General features: G+C 47.2%; 1 protein-coding gene across 4 annotated transcripts in view; it reads right to left on the bottom strand.

The window, feature by feature from the left end:
• Positions 1–21,092, bottom strand: part of Eml1 (EMAP like 1) — a 157,428-nt gene that overhangs the window by 22,538 nt on the left and 113,798 nt on the right. For 2 of the 4 annotated variants that reach the window (XM_059278953.1, XM_059278952.1), the window contains exons 5-13: positions 12,314–12,342; positions 11,510–11,560; positions 8,201–8,330; positions 6,515–6,664; positions 5,374–5,443; positions 3,554–3,664; positions 2,628–2,723; positions 1,189–1,323; positions 497–596 (exon numbers count right to left, since the gene is read on the bottom strand). In XM_059278953.1, coding sequence (XP_059134936.1) covers positions 497–596; positions 1,189–1,323; positions 2,628–2,723; positions 3,554–3,664; positions 5,374–5,443; positions 6,515–6,664; positions 8,201–8,330; positions 11,510–11,560; positions 12,314–12,342 — 872 coding nt within the window. Of the gene's footprint in view, positions 1–496; positions 597–1,188; positions 1,324–2,627; positions 2,724–3,553; positions 3,665–5,373; positions 5,444–6,514; positions 6,665–8,200; positions 8,331–11,509; positions 11,561–12,313; positions 12,343–16,822; positions 16,914–21,092 lie in introns of those variants that run through there. The other 2 variants (XM_059278955.1, XM_059278954.1) reach the window with 2 other exon arrangements.

The raw sequence follows: 21,092 nt of genomic DNA, 5'->3' as shown, positions 1-21,092 counted from the left end.
TCGCTGGACTTAACTGGCACCTCTTTTCCGAGTGATGCTGTCCCTTCTCTAACTGTAGGGGATTCAGATCTGACCTGTGCACATGCATCTCATCTGTATTGGTGTTGGCAGTGCTCCAGCAATATCTGCCAGATGCTATGTGGACCAGAAAATTTACCCACATAGGCCACAGCTCTATACCCATTAATAACTTCTGCTTTACCATCTGCTAATAGCTCTCCCAGCAAAATGATTAACTCCATCATAGTGTCCAGACCTTAAAAAGCCTTTACCATGGTATATGCAGTGCCAACAACTCTTAATACTTCCCTGTTTTCTTCCATCCTAGTTTTCGGGTTTCACTAAAACTACACACACAAACACACCTATGCAACTTGGAACCTAGTGGTCGTCCTGTACGTTACACCAGCAGCTCATTTCCATACAGACCACCTCCAATGTCTTAGGTACAACATTACCAAAACCACCAAATGGCTTCGGGACAACTGCTTGTTACCTTTTCCCCACACCAAGATGTTGCCACTTGAATCTCCGGTAATGGTATCACCATTTTCAGAAAACGTCACGCAAAGGACAAACTTTGGCTTCTCTTGTTTCTGTGGAATGTAGTAAGTATGCACAGGGATATTATTTGCCAAAGACATCCTTTTATTTGTGTTAATAAAGCTAGGACCCCATCAACCCCAGCTGGATGGTGTCAGTCTCTGCTGTCACCCTGGTGGCTTTTCAATTTTCTGCACTGTCAGAAAACGGGCCTCCAGATGAGTCACTCTAGGAGAAGGAGATTTATGGCAGCCCTAAATGGCTGTGGAATCCTAAAGCTGCGGACGGTTCGAGCAGGGTGGTGGTGGTGGGGTACATGGGGAATGGGGGATAGAGCACAGAAAGTCCCCGCCACCCTTAGCAAAGCCAGGGTGCCCATCCTAGGAGCAAGTGCCTGTCTCAGGCTCCTTGCCGCTAGCTGCCCCATCAGGAGGGCCTGACTTTTCTTTCCATTTTATTACCAAGGAGATTCTCAAGGTGTGGAGGGCTTCCCCACCGTCAGGGGGACCCCAAGGGAGTCTCGTTTTCTCCACACCTCATGTTTGTCACTAAAACAAGTGCTAAGACTGAACTGTCTCGACGCTCCCTTCAAACCCAGCCCCTCCATGTGCCACGCAGGCAAACTGAGCCAACAGTGCAGTTCACCTCAAACAACCCTTGCTTCTTGTTAAGGGAATTTCCTTCCAGGGTCCAAAAGTAAAGATGTGACTTCCCACAGGTGACTATGATATTGGTGTCTGTGGGGTGGAAATCCGCAGCAAACACAGCTTCATTCGAACACTTCGAGAAACAAAAACAAAACAAAACAGAGAATCAAATGCCACAGGCCTCTTACAATGCTTAACAAAACTGGGTGAACAGGGCACTGGGCCTCTCAAGCCCCACTGGCTTCATTTTGCATGTTATTCTGGCTGCTGCCTCCTTCCCCCTTTGTCTTCTGCCCTGTGGCTGGGAGCCCCAGGGAGGTCCTGGAAAGGCACCTTTGAGACTGGCTGGGCAGATGTCTCACCCCTTCCCTCTCCCCAGTGACTGGGACCTCTAGGGAGGTCCCAGGACTCCATCCATCCTTATCCTTGCTCACTGCAGCTGCCCTGATTCCCCCGGAGTTCTTCAGTTTGGGCTCTCATGAGGTGGCTCTCTGGCAGCCACATCAGCGCCTCTCAGTCCATATTCTTACTTCCAGGACAGGCATCCTGGTCCACTGCATCCAGCCCTGACTACTGCTTCTATGTAATGATTCAGGTCTACGTTCATAATCCTACCTAGAACATTGCCTCTGGCTGCTTCTAACCCGGCGCACAGGATGAACCCCGTACATCCCTGCTGGCAACATTGGAAGACAGGGAATGTCAGGCCAGGAAACACATCTGATTAGAATACAGGTCTGCATCCCAGACACGGGACAGACAGCTTAGTAGCTAAGGCTGTCTACGTGCAACCTCCCATAAGGTGCTAAGGCTGTCTGAGCAAGCCTAATGCTATCTGAGGAAGGCTGAACGATGTTTTTCTCTAGAGTTAGGTTAGCTGAGGCTGACAGATGCCAAGAGGAGACATGAGAAGTCAGTTCTTTAAAAATAGGAACCCAGGGGTGCGCTTGACAGGAGAAAACCTTAAGAGAGAGCTATAGGAATGTCAATTCAACGTTCTGTGCAAAGTTGATTAGATGCAGAGTCCTGACCTCAGGGGTGCTGGCACCCATCTCTCCTGCAGCCCTAGAGACTGGCAGGTACTGCGCACCTCAGTCATCATCCACCTCAGGCACCCCTCATGGGTGGCAGCCCAGCACATTGTGGGCACCTGGGTTTGTTGAAGGAAGGAAAGTGAGCACACAGTGACCAAATGAGTTAAAATTAGGCTTGTCACTATGAAATAAGGAAGAAAAAAATCTATAGACCCTGGAGGGCAGGAAACACCCTGGCAGGTCTTCAGCAGGATCTCAGGAGGGAAGAGAGATAGAAGCAAAGAGATCTGACAAGAAGGATTGTTCCCAGGGGTAGGGGTGGTGGGCAGCCCTGGAACCTGCTGCCTGTGCGGGCAATGCCCTGGGGGTGTGGCTTAGCCCCAGTGAATGACTTGAGCCAGACCTTCACGTCAGCCAGTCTCTCTTCTTTCTGCCAATCCCACACAGACAGCACGTGGTCATTGGAGTCGTCCACAGCACAGAGATGGCTTCCTCCGTTCTGCCAAGAAAAAGCATTCACGGGAAGACTGAACGTGAGAAAATGGGACAAACATGACTAAAACATGGTCGTTTACTTTCTTCTTCTTCTTCTTCTTCTTCTTCTTCTTCTTCTTCTTCTTCTTCTTCTTCTTCTTCTTCTTCTTCTTTTAGTGAGGCAGGGTTTCTCTGTGTAACAGTCCTGGCTGCCCTGGAACTAGCTTTGTAGACCAGGCTGGCCTCAAACTCACAGAGATCTGCCTGCCTCTGCCTCCCAAGTGCTGGGATTAAAGCCATGCGCCACTACTGCCACCACCTGCTTGGTGGTGTGCACTTGTAATGGCAACATGGGGGAGGCAGAGCCAGGTAGATCCTTAGAGCTTGCTGCCAGCCACCCTGGCTGAATCCGAGAGCCCCGGGTCTCAGTGAGAGACACTGTCTCAAAAACAAGGAAACTGAGGAACAGCACTGTGGTGAGGTTGACTTCTGGCCTCTGCATGCACATACATGCATGCTCACCTCCACCATGTGCACCTGCAGACACATACCACCCCCCAACACACAGAAAGGGTGCATTATATCATAGATGAAGACCGCACACTCGTTGTTTTTGAGTCCTGTTTTCCTGGCCAGGCACATGGCTGCTGTAAGATTATATGCAGAGCAAAGCCCTAGGCGGGTGAACAAATGGGAGTGTTTGGTGTGAACATGGACGTGGACGATCGAGTAAGTCTCCAAACTGAAGTGCCTTAAGTATGGGTCTGTTGGATCAGCATGCCCTGAGAGAGGCTGGAAGCCATGTGGCTAGAAATGTTGCATTGGAAATGTGTCCCTGTACATGTTCATACTTACAGATTTTGAGAATGCAATGCAGGTGACAGCCCGGTCAAAAAAGCCTATCCCAATGACATGCAGAGTGCTCAGGGTCACAGAATCCCAGATGCGCACGTGTGGTGGCAGTTGCTGTTTGGAAAGAGTACAGCCACCATTTATACTGTCAGCTAATTACTGCTCTTTACCTCAGAACTATAAAATCATTTTGGAAGTGACTTCAATTTTGTCAAACAGAAAGTCCTTTTTCTGCGTTTGAGGAGTCCACCTGAGAACGTAACGAAAGCATTCCCAGTGGCCTCAGGAGGCACTGGGCCCTGCGGGCAACTGACGTGTCAGGAGAAGCCTACCAAGTTTCAACCTTTGCCTAACCGGCCTCTGACAACCGTACCAGAGGAAGTGACACTCCTTTTGGATATTTGTGTTTCTCTAAATTTTAGAAGTGGCATTTCACCAAAGATAGCATCCTGGTGCCATCAGCAGGCTCGTCATCATGGAAGGGGGGGGGGGGCATTGTGCCCAGTGCAGAGGCAGGTGTGTGATGAACCTTGTTCTAGTTCAGCCTTGTCTCCCAGTAGTTGGACACCACATGCCATTATGTAGCTTCTCTGGGCTTCCCCACGGGTCAAAAATCAGCTCAGCTAACTCTAACTTTCTCTATGGTTTAGATTCAGTTCCAGTGCCAGAAATGGAAATACACTTTCATGCCACTAGAGGGCAGAGTAAACAGTTGGTTTCTAATTTCCAAGAGTTCCTCCAGGCTTGCTTTCTTTTTCTTTTTAAAAACAGGAACAACCACTCCATTTATGTGAGTTTACATAAAAGTAGTCTGGCTTCTGTTATTTCACTCCTCACAAGTGTAGAATGTCAATGAAAAACAGCATGAAATTGATGGTTAAAATTGGATATTATGAAAACATCGTCTCAGATACGGCTACATTCATGTTTTCTGGTCGGATATACATTGATAAAAATGAAGGTCCCCGTTGTGATTAGTTGTAGGTAATACATCACACAAGGACAAGATGTACAATCAGGGACTTGAGAAGCTGTAAGAGTTTTGAGGGAAACATGACAATCCCACATGGAAGCCAGCTTGGAAGTGTCCTAGTTGTTAGGGCCCACTTGTTCCCTCACCTCCGTCCTTAAAATCCAGTTTGAAGTCTTGCTAACGCACTTGCGGATTTCACCCAAAGCTCCCAGCAGCTTCTGTGATCAGCACCAGGCATGAACTCCACCGGAGGAAGGGATAACTGGTGGGCACTCCCGGCCAAGGACTTCCCATAACATACGGTTACTTGGTGATTTTTAACTCTGCTTATTAGATTAACGTCTTTCCATGCTGATCATGTATGGAGGTAAGAATTTCAAGAATTGATTCTTTGGCAAGACAATGCTGTTTTTAATGTGTTGTTGCTATTGTTCTCTCTCTCTCTCTCTCTCTCTCTCTCTCTCTCTCTCTCTCTCTCTGTCTGTCTGTCTCTCTGTCTCTCTCCTTAGTTTTTTGAGACAGGGTTTCTCTGTGTTTCTCTGGCTGTCCTGGAACTCACTCTGTAGATGAGGCTGGCCTTGAACTCACAGAGATCCACCTGCCTCGGCCTCCTGAGTGATGGGATTAAAGGTGTGCACCACCATAACCAGTGATAATGTTTATAAAATTTGTTGAAATTAAGGTGAGCTCTGGGGTGGGGGGCTTAAGGTCATGATGACATATTCATTTTGCATAAGAGGACTCAGAAGCTGTAACTACATGTAACCAGGTAGATTCATCAGCAAAATTGTTTTCAGGAGGTTGTTGCTGATTCCTTACAAAAAACAGGAAGACAATGAACAAACCTCACCTTTCCATCCTTAGACGTGCCTGCAACTTGTCCTGTTGCTATGGTGATTCTGTCAGGATGGACCGCTAGGCTAAAATAAGGATATTTATCAGACACCTCCACCACAAAGTCAAGTTTTACTTCCCTTTGATTAGCTACAATCTTCCAAAAGTTTAAACACAAGAATCCATTCTGCTTAGCTTCTTACAGACTCACCCAAATTCCCTGAACAGCCCAAAGACCTTAGACAACAAATGTTATTTCTTTTTTTAAAATATTAACCTATAAGACCCAGAGATGTCTCTCAGAGATCTTTGTTATTTTATTTATTAATTTATTCAAATTTTGTGATCATTGGTATTTTGCCTGTATGTATCTCTGTGTGAGAGTGCCAGAAGCCCTGGAACTGGAGTTACAGGCAGGTGTGAGCTGCCACGTGGGTGCTGGGAATTGAACCCTGGTCTTCTGGAAGAACAGCCAGTGCTCTTAATCGCTCAGCCATCTCTCCGGCCCCCAAATGTTATTTCGTGTATCAGAATCCCCTTATTTCTTCTTAGAGACTTCCAAACTTAAGGAAAGGCATCTTTTGTTGGGAAAATACCACTTCAATCTTAGAACCACTGACTTAGTCCACACCCTTTCTTACAAGTAATTTCTGGGTATGTTAATTAGGAAAGAGGCCTTCGTTTCTGTCGGTAGAATTTTTATCACTAGTCAGGGATCCAGGATGACCCCAAATCCATCTACCCATCTTCCAAGTCACTCCAAGGTCTTCCCTAAGCTATAAAATGAACTGTAGGTATATCAGACTAAGCCATAAGTACACAACAAAGCACATTTACCTTTATCTAAAATTAAAGACCCAGGTTGAAGCCTTTTACATTTGGTATGTTAAGAAAGCTTCCTAAAGCTGTTCCCGCCCCTCCTCAGGTAATCTGGTCACACAGAAGTGCAGTGAAGACAGAGAGCTGTGTGAATCTGGCAGCAGAGCCAGGGAGCCCAGAGACAATATGGAGAACAGAAAGAAAGCTTTACCGGCTTTTCCCAGTGTGGCCTCGGAGCTCAGCTTCCCCACTGTCACCCCGGTATGTGCTCCGATGCTGACCTCTTCCAGCTAAGGCTAGCTCACCTCTGTTGTGACAACCTGTTTGTGAGGACTCACCACTTGACGTCATCGTTGTGGCCCGCGTAATGCCTCTGCAGCTGCTCCTCCACATTGTAAAGCACCACTACCGACGCGATGAAGTACACGGTCTCCCCCGTCGGGAGCAAGTACAAGTTATTGCGACAGTCTCGGCCCCGGTACCCATAGCTTAGTGTCGTCAAGGTGAAAACAGTTTGCCTTTAAGAGCTGCTAAGGCACTGCTTTATTCAACAGGCCTCTAAGTACTGGGCAACTATTCCTATCAGTTTTACCAATTTAAACAACACTGAACAGGAAACAGGTGCAGGGCACGGTGGTGCACGCTTTTAATCCTAATTGGATCTCTGGGAGTTCCAGGCCAGCTGGGGCTGCATAGTGAGACCCTGTCTCAAACAAAACAAAATGAAATACGCTCTATATCTAGTAGATCTTAGTACCGACATGCTTGAAATAATCTTTAACTGTTCATTAAATTAATGAATTAATTAACCTTGCTCCAGCATTTTAGGAATAATTATTAGTGTCCTTCTAAATTTATTACATTTATTGAGAGAGAGAGTGAGTGTGTGTGTGTATGTGTGTGTGTGTGTGTGTGTGCACATGTGCATGGTTGCTATAGTGTGTATGTGGAGGTCAGAAGACAACTTGCAGGAGTCGGTCCTCTCCTTCCACCGTGTAGGTCCAGGAATTGAACTCAGGTCCTCAGGCTTGGCAGCAAGTACCTTTGCCCACTGAGCCCTCTCACTGGCCAACGTTAATTTTATCATGCGTACTTCTGAAAACAAAGCATCACTTGAACTTGAGTGTGAAAAATAACCTTGCCAAAATGCCATTTATTTGGAGCAAATTTTATTGTTTCACATCTTTTAAAACACAACTAAGGAAACATTCTCTGAATAACCTTTTCTGGATTAGATTTAGTAAACTGCTCAACTTAATTAAGAGGCAGAACCCGTCCATGACATGCGCCCAAATAGATTGCCAAGCAACATCTAATCTTTTGACTTCCATGAATATGATTCCATAATCTCAAATACTAATTTCTTGTCAATGGAGGCAAGGCGGCATCAACTTAAATCAACATCTTGGAGTTTGTCTTCAGAGCGTGACATTAGTCAGTGAGCGGCAATCACTGGACATGGAAGTGTAAAGTCTTTGCAGGGGGAGAGTGGTTACTGCAGCCTGTCTGCACGGTGAAAGTGAGTGCGTGGCACTGAGTGGCAGAAACGCATGCCTACACCCCCAACACTCAGGAGACTGAGGCAGAAGGATTGCTGTCAGTTCAAGGCTAGGCTACATAGTAAGACCCTGCCTCAAAAAAGCGAGAACAACGAAAGGTCATTAGAGTCCTACATGGACCCATTTTGATGATTTTTCCTAAGCTTGCTTCTCTGCGGCTGCCTAACTAACGTTCTTTTAGATTGACAGGCAGGCCATAAACATGATGTATTGCTCTAGCCCCCACACCATTCATCTATACAATGACCATTCCCATGTTGTCTTTTCAGGAAAACAGCAGGTATGCATTTGAACAGGAACCACAATCATGAGTACTTGCTCAGGAACTGCTTCTCCTACATGGCCACATTTGAAAACTTGATTTTTTTTTAAAGTTCACAGTAAAATATTGAACTTTTATGAATCTTTTACCACTAGACTTCCAGAAGTCACCCACCGACAATCTGGCCAGTGCATAAAGGATACACCCACTCCAGCTTCAGCCGCTTCGTTGGCAGCTCAGCTTTTGCTTCCAAACTGTAAGAATCCACTTGGTCTTTGGGCATGTACATGGTCACGGGGCGGCCTCGGAGAAACATTTTTACATATCCCTCTTCTACAAAAGCAACAGAGATGTCAGTGATATATCTCGGCACCCTGAGAGCAAATGCCACGCATGGGCTGGCCTGCCACTGCACAGGCGACCATTTCCCTTGTGTACCTTAAAAAAGTTTCTTTTAAAAAAATGTATTTACTTATGTAATGTGTTGGTGAGGGTGTGGGGGGGTCACATGGCACATGTGACGGTCAAAGAACAACTTGTGGGAGTCTCTTTTCTCCTTCCATCTCCTCCTTCCATCGCACAGGACCCAGGGGATCAAACTGAGGTAGTCAGGCTTTGGTAAGCAGTTTTATCTGCTGAGCCATCTCACTGGTCCCATTGTCCCCATCTCCTCTCCCACTCCATGCCATGCCCTTTTCAATTATTTGTTCCAGAAGAGATAAAACCTATCTCCTTAGATGGCTTAGAGGTTAAGAGCACATACTGCTCAGGTTCCAGCATCCACATCAGATGGCTCACAACACTCTGAGGGATCTGCTGCCCTCCTCTGGCCTCCTTTGGTACTTGCATATATGTGTACATACTCCAACACAGAGACACATACACATGTAAACAAAAATTAAGTTAAAAATCTAACACAAAATTAAATAACTTGAAACAAGCGTTTGTGTCATCGTTATTTTTGAGCTTCTCATTCAAGTTCACACCATACATAAGACTTTGAAATAGGTGTGAACTAGATGCTAACAATCATTCCCTGGGACATCTGAGTGCAGATATGTTATTGTTATCAGAAGAAAATGTACAACCAAGAATCACAACTAACTCAAGAAACCCATCTAAGTCTGTCATTGAGTCCAACGTATATACAATATCAGTATCAAACTTTAAAAAATATCTTATGATATTTAAATTGATTTGTAATATTAGAGTGTAAAATATACTTCCATGTATCTTTTACATTGTACAGTTCTTCCAAATGCAAAGAATGCCAAGTCAGCAGAATGATGAGTGCAGGCAAGGATTCAATAAAAAAGAAAATGCTAAATAAAAAAAAATTGAAACAGAGTTTCTTTGTACAGCTCTGGCTGTCCTGGAACTTGCTCTGTAGACCAGGCTGGCCTCAAACTCAGAGATCTGCCTGCCCCTGCCTCCTGAGTATTGGGATTAAAGATATATGCCACCACTGCCCAGATAAATAAATAAATCTTAAAAGCAAAGCATTAAAATAAAAAATAAACACTTAAAGAGAAGCTAGAAATGGAAAAAGAAAGTGAAGACCCAACAGAGAAGGAGGGAGAGGGAGGGAGGGAGGGGGAGAAACCAAAGCGGGGAGGGTTTTCTGGAATGACCATTTCTATTAAAATAACTGCTTTTTAACTGGAAGATTTATTGTTTTTATGTGTATGGGTATATGCACCACATGTATTCCTCGTGTCTGTGGAGGTCGGAAGAGAGCACCAGATACCCTAGGACTGGAGTTACAGGCAGTTGTGAGCCACCACGTGGGTGCTGGGAACTGAATCTGGGTCTTCTGTAAAAGCAGCAAGTGCTCTTAACTGCTGAGCCATCTCTGCAGGCCCCTAAAATAACTTTTTGGCATTCTAGTCAATAGAAGGGCCAAAGTAAAAACAAAAACAAAACGAACAAACGAAAAATCAAACCCACATGGGGCACTCTGACTAGAGTTTCAAGGCCATAATATGAGCAAAGAAAACATGGACTCCGGATGAGTTCAGAGTCAGACCCTCCATTCTGAAGCTCCTGCAGATTGGAGAATCAATGGACTCTAAAGCAGGCAGGGGTAAACAGCAATACCCACCCAAAACCCCACAAAAAGTCACCTTGGAGAGGATACTGATGAGGGTAAGTAGAGACAACCACAATACTTCAACGGCTAAGGCCTTTCAAACAAGGCCACATGCAACACCATTTGTTACCAAGGGCATGCGCTTCAGATCCCAATGCACGTGACACTCTTCATTCTGGGTTTAATGAAGCTTGATATTTAGGTAAGAACCATGATTGTGCTTATCCCTGTGGCACACGCGGTTCCAGCCACTGCCCCGGTGATGGCTGGGATGTTTCTCACATGGGCACCATCCTCCCTGGCTGTATCTGGAACAGTCTACCCAAGACTGCCATCACTGCACTGCAGGCTCTCTTATTGCTCCCTGGAGTCACCTTGCATACTGTTGCCAATCCCAACCAGCCCGGACTTCACTTCATCTAACGCTTCATCCATCAGGCTCACTGCCTACTTGTTCACCACTCGGTCTAACAGTCCTAACTTCCCTGCCAGGCTCTTTATCTGGCCTCATCTTCTACATCCACCTTCATGAGGATTCTCCTCTCAGGCTGAAGTGTCTCTCAGTACCCACCCCGCCTTCCCTCTGAGCCTTGGCTCCAGCTCTCTCCTTCCCTCCTCTTCTGAACCTCTTCCCGTCTCTAACCTCTCACCCAAGCTGCTGCTCTTCCACTGACCGCAAATGGCGACTTAAAAAGCAGCCACCAGCCCCATCTCAGAGAAAAGAGAAGCAGGAATGATGGAGTTTAAAGTGAAGTAGAAAGCGACCAACTCCACCAACTATCGGTAAGACGTGCATCAACCCTGCCAGGATGGCAGGACTAATGCCCATACAACGGCATTTCCAAAGACAGAGAGACAGAGCCGATCATGGGTGCAGACGGTGCACACACAGTCTATTGGACAGTCTATTGAAGTTATGTGGTGGTTAGGCTCCAGTGAAGAATGCCTGTGACTGAGGTTTCCTTACCTCACCCTTAAAAATTACTAGGTCAAAACAATGTTTAGCTGTGTGCCACTGTGTACTATAAACTCAGATGGCCTACATCTAGAGTCAACATGACACGGGAAAGCAATGCTGTTTCCAGACATGTTAGGAGCACAACACACAATCACCAAACCCAGAAGTGCTAGTGGGGAGAGGTCAGTGGTGCAGAGCTTCATGCCAGACAGTGGACACTCAAGGGGCTGCCTTATAGCTCTCTTCAGATCCGTTCAGACCTCCTAGAGTTAGCCAATGATGAATGGCAATCCAAATTACAGCCACGTGTTGAAGCCCATCCAAGTGAATGTTCAGAGGTGCGTTGAACTTAGGACAAGTTACAGAACCGTTGTCATGCGAGGAGGGCTCTGCCTGTACGAAGCAGTCTCTGGACCTGCGCAGCAGCCTCGTGCAGAGAGCTGTGGGCTGGGAAGCTCTGCCTACCTGTGCAGTGCGTCACCCGGCGCTTCCCTTGGGGTTTCGGAGACTGAAGGGCTAGACAAAGAGATGGCTGGTACCGCAAGTGTAACTGGCCTGTCTGCCGCAGGCTGGTGGTACTCTGCCCCCCAGAGGACAAGGGAACAAGGGGACATTTCATGTATCCTGACATGTACACTCAGGACGCACGCCTGTGGGTTTATGGTAGTTACATTTTCAGGGATAATTTTTCATGGAAGGAGGGAACTGGGAAAATTAAAATCAGATGAATTTATTTAATTACATACTCGTAATTTTTTGCATGTTTAACTATATCTTAAAATACAGTTAATATGCTAAAAAAGAGAGAACGTAGCATCTGCTTTCTTATATAGTGTGATTTAGAGAGATATATGGACAGCCATCTATGAAGTATTGGTTTGTAATTTAGGAAATTAGAGGCAGAGAGGGAGCAGGTATTTTGAACAGGTATTTGTGGAGGAGAGACTTTCCCTTGGGGAGAAGTGCAGGAGACTTTGGCTGAGCAGGTGGAGAGATGAAGGGATCTTTATGGTGGAAGTTCCTGCTCTAACCCTTACTGACCTCCATGTGGGTCTGACAAGGGGCGGGGAGTGGTCTAGTCTCTATGCCTGTTTACTGGCAATCCTGCTGTTAGCTGAGCTGCCAGTGGCTGCCTGGTGGCACTCACAAACACCGGAGCTGTTTCCTGAGTCCCCAAGGCCTGGCTTGAGGCCACCATTTCCTATTTGCCACTCAGTCAAGGTCTAAATTTTACCCCTCCCCCCATCCAAGAATGAAAACAGGACCTACCTGGGCTGAATGCAGGTTCCTTGGGTTTGCTGTGAAAACAAACAAAATTTAGTATTATTTATATGCATGTATAATATATACATATATCTGCACATATACATGTATTTGTAGTGTGCATGTACATATAGATGTGTGTTTGCATGTGTGCAGACATACATGTGTGCATGTTCATGTGGAGGTCTGAGGACACGTCACGTTTTTCCTTGATAATTCTCTATCTCATAGATAGAGACAGGGTCTCCCACAGATGGAGGCAGGGTCTCCCATAGATGGAGGCAAGGGTCTCCCACTGAACCCAGAGCTCACTGTTTCAGCCAGTATGGCTGGCCAGCTTGCTCCAGAGAGTCTCCGTCTCTGCCTCCCTCACACTGGGCTTACAAAAGCACTACATACCCACTCAGCTTTTATGGGGCTTTGGGGGATCTGAACTCAAGTCCTCACTCATGCATGGTGAGTGTTTTACCTGATGCGCCACCTCCCCAGCCTCCAAACACTTTTTAAAGGGCACCTGGGTGTTTCCTCCCACAGCTCCACAGCTATATGTCACAGCCATGTTCCACATGCATGGTGTGGAAATAATGTGCACTAATTACAAAAACAATGCCAAACTAATTGCAAAAGAAAACACACACACACACACACACACACACACACACACACACACACATACACACATACACACACATATACACTCAAAATTAAGTAAATGAGATTGTAATCCTGCTTTTCACCAAAGTGCTTCAAGGAGAGCAGATATAGGTTAGCGGACAGCTGGCTCCTCAAGGTGAGAGTGGTCTTGGCGAATGTGTTAGGTTTAACTTTCCTGCTCTCTCAGACGTAAGGAACTTACTTAAAATGAGCAGAGTCCTATTTCCTGCCAAAGAGATACTTGCACATTTATGCTTATGGCTGCACTATTCACAACAGCAAGGGATGGAACCAGTTGTGTGTCTGTCCACAGAAGGGATAGAACCAGCTGTGTGTCCGTCCACAGAAGGGATGGAACCAGCTGTGTGTCTGTCCACAGAAGGGATGGAACCAGCTGTGTGTCCATCCACAGAAGAATAAAAATATGATACGGGCACACAATGGAGTTTTATGCAGCTGCAAAGAAAAATGAAATTTATAGGAAATGAGTGGATCTGGAATATATTATATTAACTGAGATACGTCAGACTCAGAAAGACAAACATCACACATTGTTCTAGTTAGGGTTATTATTGCTGTGATGAAACACCATGATGAAAGCAACTTGGGGAGGAAAGGGTTTATTTCAGCTTACACTTCCAGGTAACAATCCATGACTGAGGAAAGTCAGGACAGGAACTCAAACAGGGCAGGAACCTAGAGGCAGGAGCTGATGCAGAGGCCATGGAGGGGTGCTGCTTACTGGCTTGCTCCTCATGGCTTGCTCAGCCTGTTTTCTTATAGAACTCAGGACTACCAGCCCAGGGGTGGTCCCACCTACAATGCACTGGTCCCTCCCCCATCAGTCACTAATTAAGAAAATACCCTACAGGCCTGCCCACAGCCCGATCTTTTTTTTTTTTTTTTTTTTTTCGAGACAGGGTTTCTGTGTAGCTTTGCGCCTTTCCTGGAACTCACTTGGTAGCCCAGGCTGGCCTCGAACTCACAGAGATCCGCCTGGCTCTGCCTCCCGAGTGCTGGGATTAAAGGCGTGCGCCACCACCGCCCGGCCCACAGCCCGATCTTACAGAGGCGTTTTCTCAATTGAGGTTCCCTCCTTCTGATGGCTTGTGCCTGTGCCAAGTTAACTCAGAACTAGCCAACACACACGAAATCCTCTCATCGGGATCCTAGCTTGAGTGTCTGTCTGCATGTGTGTAAGTAGTGGTGAGTGGGTATAGGCTACGAAATTGAAAAGGAGACCCTGGAGGGGAGGAGCTAGGAGGAGGGGAGGGAGAGCAATAAAGCATATGCAACTCAAGAGTGGAAAGGGGGCTGTGGGGAGTCAGGGATACATGGGGGACAGGGGAAAGCGGGGAGAAGAGGGAGAAAAACCTAGTAAAACACATTGTAGGGAGGCTGGAGAGGTGGCTCAGTGGTTAAGAGCTGTATCTGTTCTTTCAGAGGACCCAGGTTCAGTTCCCAGCACCCACATGGCAGGTCAAACAAACTATTTGTAACTCCAGTTCCACAGGATCCAACACCCCTTTCTCAGTTGAGGGTCCCTCTTCCCAAATGACTCTAGCTTGTGTCAAGTTGATATAAAACTAACCAGCAAACAAACAAACAAACAAAACAACAACACCAAAAATAACTAACCAGCACATCATCACATCATCTTGCATGGCAGGCTTTCTACTAACAGAGCCATCTCCCCTAAAATCCTAAGATTACCCTTTTTCTCCTTCATTCTAATTTGAAATACAATGAAAAATACCTTGACTAGAAGTCACCCATTAGCCCACGCTAGATCACTGGTATTACCCCTCACCACCCCTGACTTCCAGACCACTGCACACATGTGGGGCATGGGTGGTGGGGCTGCTGCCTGCACGGTGGCTCAAGCCTGGCTCAGACATGAGCAGCAGAATTGGCTGTTCATGACGCTGTCTAAACTCTGAACTGCGGCCATCAAAATCAGGGCTGCAAAAGCCCTGTTCGGCCTTTCTGTCTAAACACCTGGGTTTCCCTTGGGGCCCGACGGCCCCAGGCAAGCCATTTCTGGCACCTTGACTAAGCAGCTCCGGCCTGTCTCCAGCCTGTAGCTGATGTTCTGTGGCCTTGCCTCACACACTCCAGTATGCAGCATTGGCTTCCTCCTGGACATCAGCCTGCAGATGACACACGGCTGCAGCTCGGGTCTCTACTTGCGGCCACTTCCTGTGGAGGCCTTCTTAGATGTCCAGCCAACACTGCAGTCTTCTCTCCGGCCCCACTTCCCACACTCCCCACTCCTGCCCCACCCTGGGTCATTTTGTCTATAGCACTTTTAGCCCTGTAGTTTACCCTGCTTTTCCACTGGGCAGAAGGGCCCACAGATGCAGGACCTTCATCCTGCCCACCATGGCATTTCCAGTGCAGAACAGAGGGACACAGCTGCCTGGCACTGGGGGCAGGGCCTGGGGGCGGCTTCTCTCAGGCTTTCCCCCTCTGATCGCACACCACTGATGAACCTCAGAAAGTATCCCCGCCCACATTCCACTCCGGTCTGTTCTGGGCACTCCCTGAAGGTCTATCAGATGAGGAATGTGTGAGAGTGTGCGGATTCCCTTTGTCTTTCTTGACGTTTTACCTAACATGCAGCATGGGCCTGTCCTTGAGAAGGGCCTGTCCTTTTCTGTTTGTTTAAGTCCAGTATACCACTTAGTGGCTTCAGCTCTGTGTCAGACTTAGAATAGCTGTCTTTCTGTGGCTCACCTGGCTCGTCCCCACTGTCAGGGCATGAGTGACAGTCCTGTGATCTGTCCAGAGTCCTGATTCCATGTCATTTATGCATTAGGCTCACAGGCAAGAGTGAGGACAGTAGGGGGGAGACTAAGAAAAAAAAAAAAGACAGCAAGGCAAACCTCCTGAGGTTATAGAAACAGGATCAAGGGAGCCAGGCAGGAGATGGAAAGACAGGAAGAGAATTCTTTCCATCATGATGTTGATCGCTTAGGTAAAAAGATGCAAAAGCCCTGAACACTGACGTCACTGATCCTGGGCAGTTTCCAGAAATAGGAAAATGCAGTTATGGGAGCTGGGGAGGTGACTCCGGCAGTGAAGTCCCTGCTGCACAAGCAGAGGACCTGGGTTCATATCCCCAGCACCCACATAGACAGACTGGTGCTGCTTGGGGCGGGGTCCGAGGGGATAAAGACAGGAGGATTCCTGGGACTCTCTGGCTAGCCAGCTTAGCCAATCGGCGAACTCCAGGTTCAGTGAGAGGGCCCATCTCAATAAAAGGTGGGGAGTGATTGAGGAATATTGAAAGCAGTTGGGGTCCAGCCCCTCGACAGCTTTCCCAGAGTTCCAGAAGAGGCACTACTGGCGGCGAATAAATCTGAGGGATATTCTAGTAAATCTACGTACACGAAATCTCTTAGTCCCTACACTTTATTCTTCTGAGTCAGTTCTCTCTCTACATGGCTTCCATTCTGCTCTCTTACTTAACTCCTTTCTTGCCTGATCTCTCTACACCCTCTGTGCTGCCTTAATTCCTTCATCTAATTCTGCCCCATCTAGGTTCTCATCCATCTAGTTCTTTCCCATCTTAGCTCCTCTTCGTCCTTAGTTCCTCTCTATCATCTTCGAAGTTCTCTCTCATTCTTTCCCATCCAGTTCTTTCCCATCTCCTTAGTTCTTCCCATCTTACTCTTACCCACCTAGTTCTTCCCCATCTGGCTCTTCCTCATCTTCCATCTCTTTCCTCTAGTACTCTCTTCTAGTCCTCTAATCTAGTTCTCCTTCAATCTAGTTCTCCTCCAATCTAGTTCTTCTCTAATCTAGTTCTCTTCCAGTCTAGTTCTCCCCCATCTCAGTCCGTTCCTCTCCAGTTCTTACCCATCTCCATTCTCTTTTTTCTTCTCCATCTCTGCTCTGAAAATAAAACTGCCTTTTATCCCTTTGGCCTTTATCTCTCCAAGCTATCTCTGCTCCCACCATTTCTGGCAGGGTGGGGAAATGTGCTCGGTTGCTAGGCAACTTGGCTAGGCAACTTTCATCACAGCTACATATACCTGTAAGTAGGAACCCTTTAGTTCTGAGTTAACTGTTAAGGGTGGATCTAAAACTAGAGATAAGACTTTGGAAAGGAGAAGGTTAAGCTTAGCACATCCGCCAGGCCTTATCAAACAGATAGTCTAGGTGCTTGAATCTGTTCTTAGAGAGCACAAAGGTATCTCTGATAAAATACTTCATCCATCTGGGGATGGTCCTGGCTGGATGCTGATAATGATGATAATGACAGAAATGGCTGAAATTAGGGATCCTGGCTGTGTTACTGCAGAGAAAGTTATCTAAACATTCCATTAGAAAGGGGAAATTGTGCCCAATGAATGATGGAAAAGCTACAATAGCACATGAGAAATTCATAGCAAGAAATGGCTAATAATCAAAAGCCAATATCACCAAGACTCCCTGAGCCTCAGCTTGACCTCTGGAAGGCCCTTGGCTTCTTCCAGGTATTATTAGCTTGTCATAATCAGCTGAAATCCTACTTCATATTATTGCAGCTTGCAGCAGAGGAAGACAACTGACATTAACCTCTGGCTTGCACACGCGTACATACAGGTGAGTACACACACACACCACGCACATGCACACACATCTACATAGATATAGACAATGGTCCACTGGAAAGAGAAAGCCGACAGAGGAATTCGATCCCTCAAGGATGCGCAGGTATCTAGGACTCTGGGAAGAGGGAATAGCTTTTAGGAGCAGGTGACACAGGTGGGCACCAAAGCCAAAGGTCATGGAAGGGGCACCAAGGGTATTGGGGTGTTCTGTTCCTTTAAATCAAAGCTATGAAGCACAGGGTTGGGGATTTAGCTCAGTGGTAGAGCGCTTGCCTAGCAAGCACAAGGCCCTAGGTTCGGTCCTCAGCTCTAAAAAAAAAAAAAAGCTATGAAGTACATCAGGGGAACACACCCTGCTTCCCCTCAGTAAGCTTTGCTCCTTCATCCACAAAATGGACAGAACCACCTCAGACTTCATGAGACAGGACAAAGTGCCAACACACCGGAGCTGATTACCTCTCACTTGGCAATTTCACCCACAAGAACCCACATTATCTCTATCTCTGGAACCCTCTGCTGACAGTCACAAAAACCCAAACAACTAAGGAAAGTCAGCATCGGTTAGTTTAAACCTTGTTAAGAGGTAAATGTTGCCGGGCGATGGTGGCGCACGCTTTAATCCTAGCACTCTGGAGGCAGGCGGATCTCTGTGAGTTTGAGGCCAGCCTGGTCTCCAAAGTGAGTTCCAGGGAAGGCGCAAAGCTACACAGAGAAACCCTGTCTCAAAAAAAAAAAACCAAAAAACAAAAACAAACAAACAAACAAAAAAAGAGGTAAATGTCTCCAGGGCTTGAAGAGTGAAATGATCCTTTAAGGGACCAAAACACAAAACACAACCCTAAGGCTAAAGCGTGGTATCAATAATTAACCCCTAGGTGGCGCTCTTTACCAGTTTCTTAAATGAGTCTAGGTTTTATGTAATTTCATTCATCCTAGGACGGCTTACTGGGCAGTTTTTGTGTTCCCTGCACTTTGGAAAGTGCTGCAGAGTCAGAGACTGAGAAAGGACAATGTCTCTGCCCTTCTGGAGCCCAAGAGAGGTCATGGGTGGGAATGGAGGGGGGCACAGAGAAGGGTAACAGACCCTCAGCCACACACAGTCTTTCCGCAAAACATCTACCTCAGATGGGGGATAAAGAAGGGGCTCTTCAGCTGAGCCCTGCGGGGTGAGCTGAAGTCTGTGCAAACACTGTCACACCCCTCACTCCAACACTCCACAGCACCAGAGGTAAGACCACAACACAAATAGGTGCTGGGAGGCGTCTCAGAGAGACTCACGAGTTCAGGTAAGCCACTTTCGTCCACGCTTTAAGATGGCTTGAGCACCGTTTTATCCGCTCAGGCTGTGTCTTTCTCAGTGAATTGCTTATCTAAACCCTTTTCCTACCTCCCCCACTGGTCTGTGTTGTGTCTTACTGAAACTGAGGGACCAACGCCAGTCTGTTACCATGCCGTTGATACGTCCTGAATGAGTAAGGCAATAGGCACTGTCTGAGTTCCTGACTCCTTTCTTTTCAGGCTGGGGTAAAAGGCGCAGAATTCTAAGATGTCTCCGTGGATGGTTGATTAGCGTTGTCAATGGGGCATGACCCAGCATCACCTGGGAAGAGCGGCTCCCTGAGGAGTTGTCTGGATTGGGTTAGCTTGTGAGAAATTGTCTTAATTGGGTTAGTTGGGGATCGGGGAGAGCCCACCCTACCCTGAATATGAGCATCCCCCCCCCCCCCCCGTTGTCCTGGGCTATGTAAATGTGGAGAGGGGCTTGAAGCAAGCAAGCAAGCCTGGGCTCATTCTCCACTCTTTCGCTTAAAAATTAATGGGTGTGGGTGTGGGTGTGGGTGTTTTGCTTGCATGTATGCCTGCACGCCACATGAAGGTCTGGTGCCCCCAGAAGCCAGGAGAGTGTGTCGGATCCCCTGGAACTGGAGGTACAGATGGTTGTGACCCTCCCCCAACACGGGTGCTGGGAACTGAACCCAAGCCCAGCCCCACAATCTCTGCTCTTGACCACCAAAGTACTGTGCTTCACCTCCTCAAGCTCTTGCCACTGTGACTTTCCCAAAGTGACAGACCCTAACCTGGAACCGTGAGCTGAAACAGTTGCTTTTTATCACAGTGACAGAAACAAAACGTCCCGGGAAGAGAGGCATTTTCCCGGGGTGGGGGAGGAAGAGTGAGCAAACGTGTGCACATGGACCCTGACACCTTGGGATAGAGCAGCCGTAATGATAGCTGCACATGGCAGCTGCAGGGTCACCCCGTGTGGAGGAAGCTGGGGAGAGGACTTATTCCATCCTCATGACATCTATGAGGTAGATACTATTTCTATGCAGAAGAATCCACCCTCCATCCCCAAATCAAGGAACTTAGAATCACAGAACAAGAAGTGGCAGGGCTGGGATGGAAACTCGGTGTGAGCGTCAGGCTCCATCATTTTAACCTTCTCTTGTCTCATTAAGAGAGAGAATCAGCCAGGTGGCGGTGGCACACGACTTTGCCAACTGGGCTACATAGCAAGTTCAAGGCTAACCTGAAACACATGGGCGAAACCCTGGTTTTTTGTTTTGAAAGTCCCCAATATACACAGTACTTACATAGCTATCTGGTAGGGATGTTCAGGTTATTCAAAATAGCATTTCATTGTTCTAAGGAAATCCTTCCACTGTGCTAGAGAGAAGAGCCTGTGGAAAGGCAAACCTCTTCTGAAGCATTTCAACTCATGTTGACTATACATTGTGTGTGTGTGTGTGTGTGTGTGTGTGTGTGTGTGTGTGTGTGTGTTAAAGAAAACCTTGTTACTACCTAACTGTGTAGAGTGCCCTGTGTACTTGGCTGGGTGTGTGGGGACCCACATCTGAAATGAGTCTGTCTGCTGACACAGGACTGTGCTTATACAGCAAAACAAAGAGGGCCAGTGATGTCAAATCTAACCACACCGCCTGCACGGTGCCCTAGAAAGAAGAGCGGGTTGGGAATGTGCAAAGTGTCCTGTGAGTCCTGAGTCACTGCTGACAGTTTAGGAGACTTTCAAGTCTTCTTTGGGGATTTTCAAGTAACTTGTGTGATAAACTAACTCTAAATGAGAGGGAAAAATAATAAGAGGCGTGCTAGAGAGGTGTGATGTCAGGGCCCAGAAGAGGATGAGGAGCCAGATGAAGGACCTTGACCCGGACTGAGCAGGAAGGTCACCACTAGGGTGGCAATGTAGAAGCCAAACAACCGAGCCTTTAGGACCTGGAGGATGCGGCCAGAGGACAAAGCCACGGCCTGTAGGGCTCTCAGAGGAGGAAAGGCCAGAGAGCACAGCACACACAGTTGACCTCACCAGCCTGTGAGGCAGCAGGGCTGCCTGCCACGGTTCAGGCTGTCCAGCGGAACAGGCATTGGCCTGAGGATACTCGGTTTTCCCTCAAATTGGTTGACTCCAAAGGTGGGCAGTGCATATGTACGTGACAACCAAGTTTCCAACAGACGGCTAGAGAGTTCTTACTCTACAAAAGCAGCCCAAGGCAGCAGGCTGTAGATAAAAACAT

This window comes from Peromyscus eremicus, chromosome 14 (assembly GCF_949786415.1).
Source record: "Peromyscus eremicus chromosome 14, PerEre_H2_v1, whole genome shotgun sequence".
Lineage (NCBI taxonomy): Eukaryota > Metazoa > Chordata > Mammalia > Rodentia > Cricetidae > Peromyscus > Peromyscus eremicus.
The sequence above is the reverse complement of the archived record's forward strand: the minus strand, read 5'-3'. Positions and strand labels throughout refer to the sequence as shown.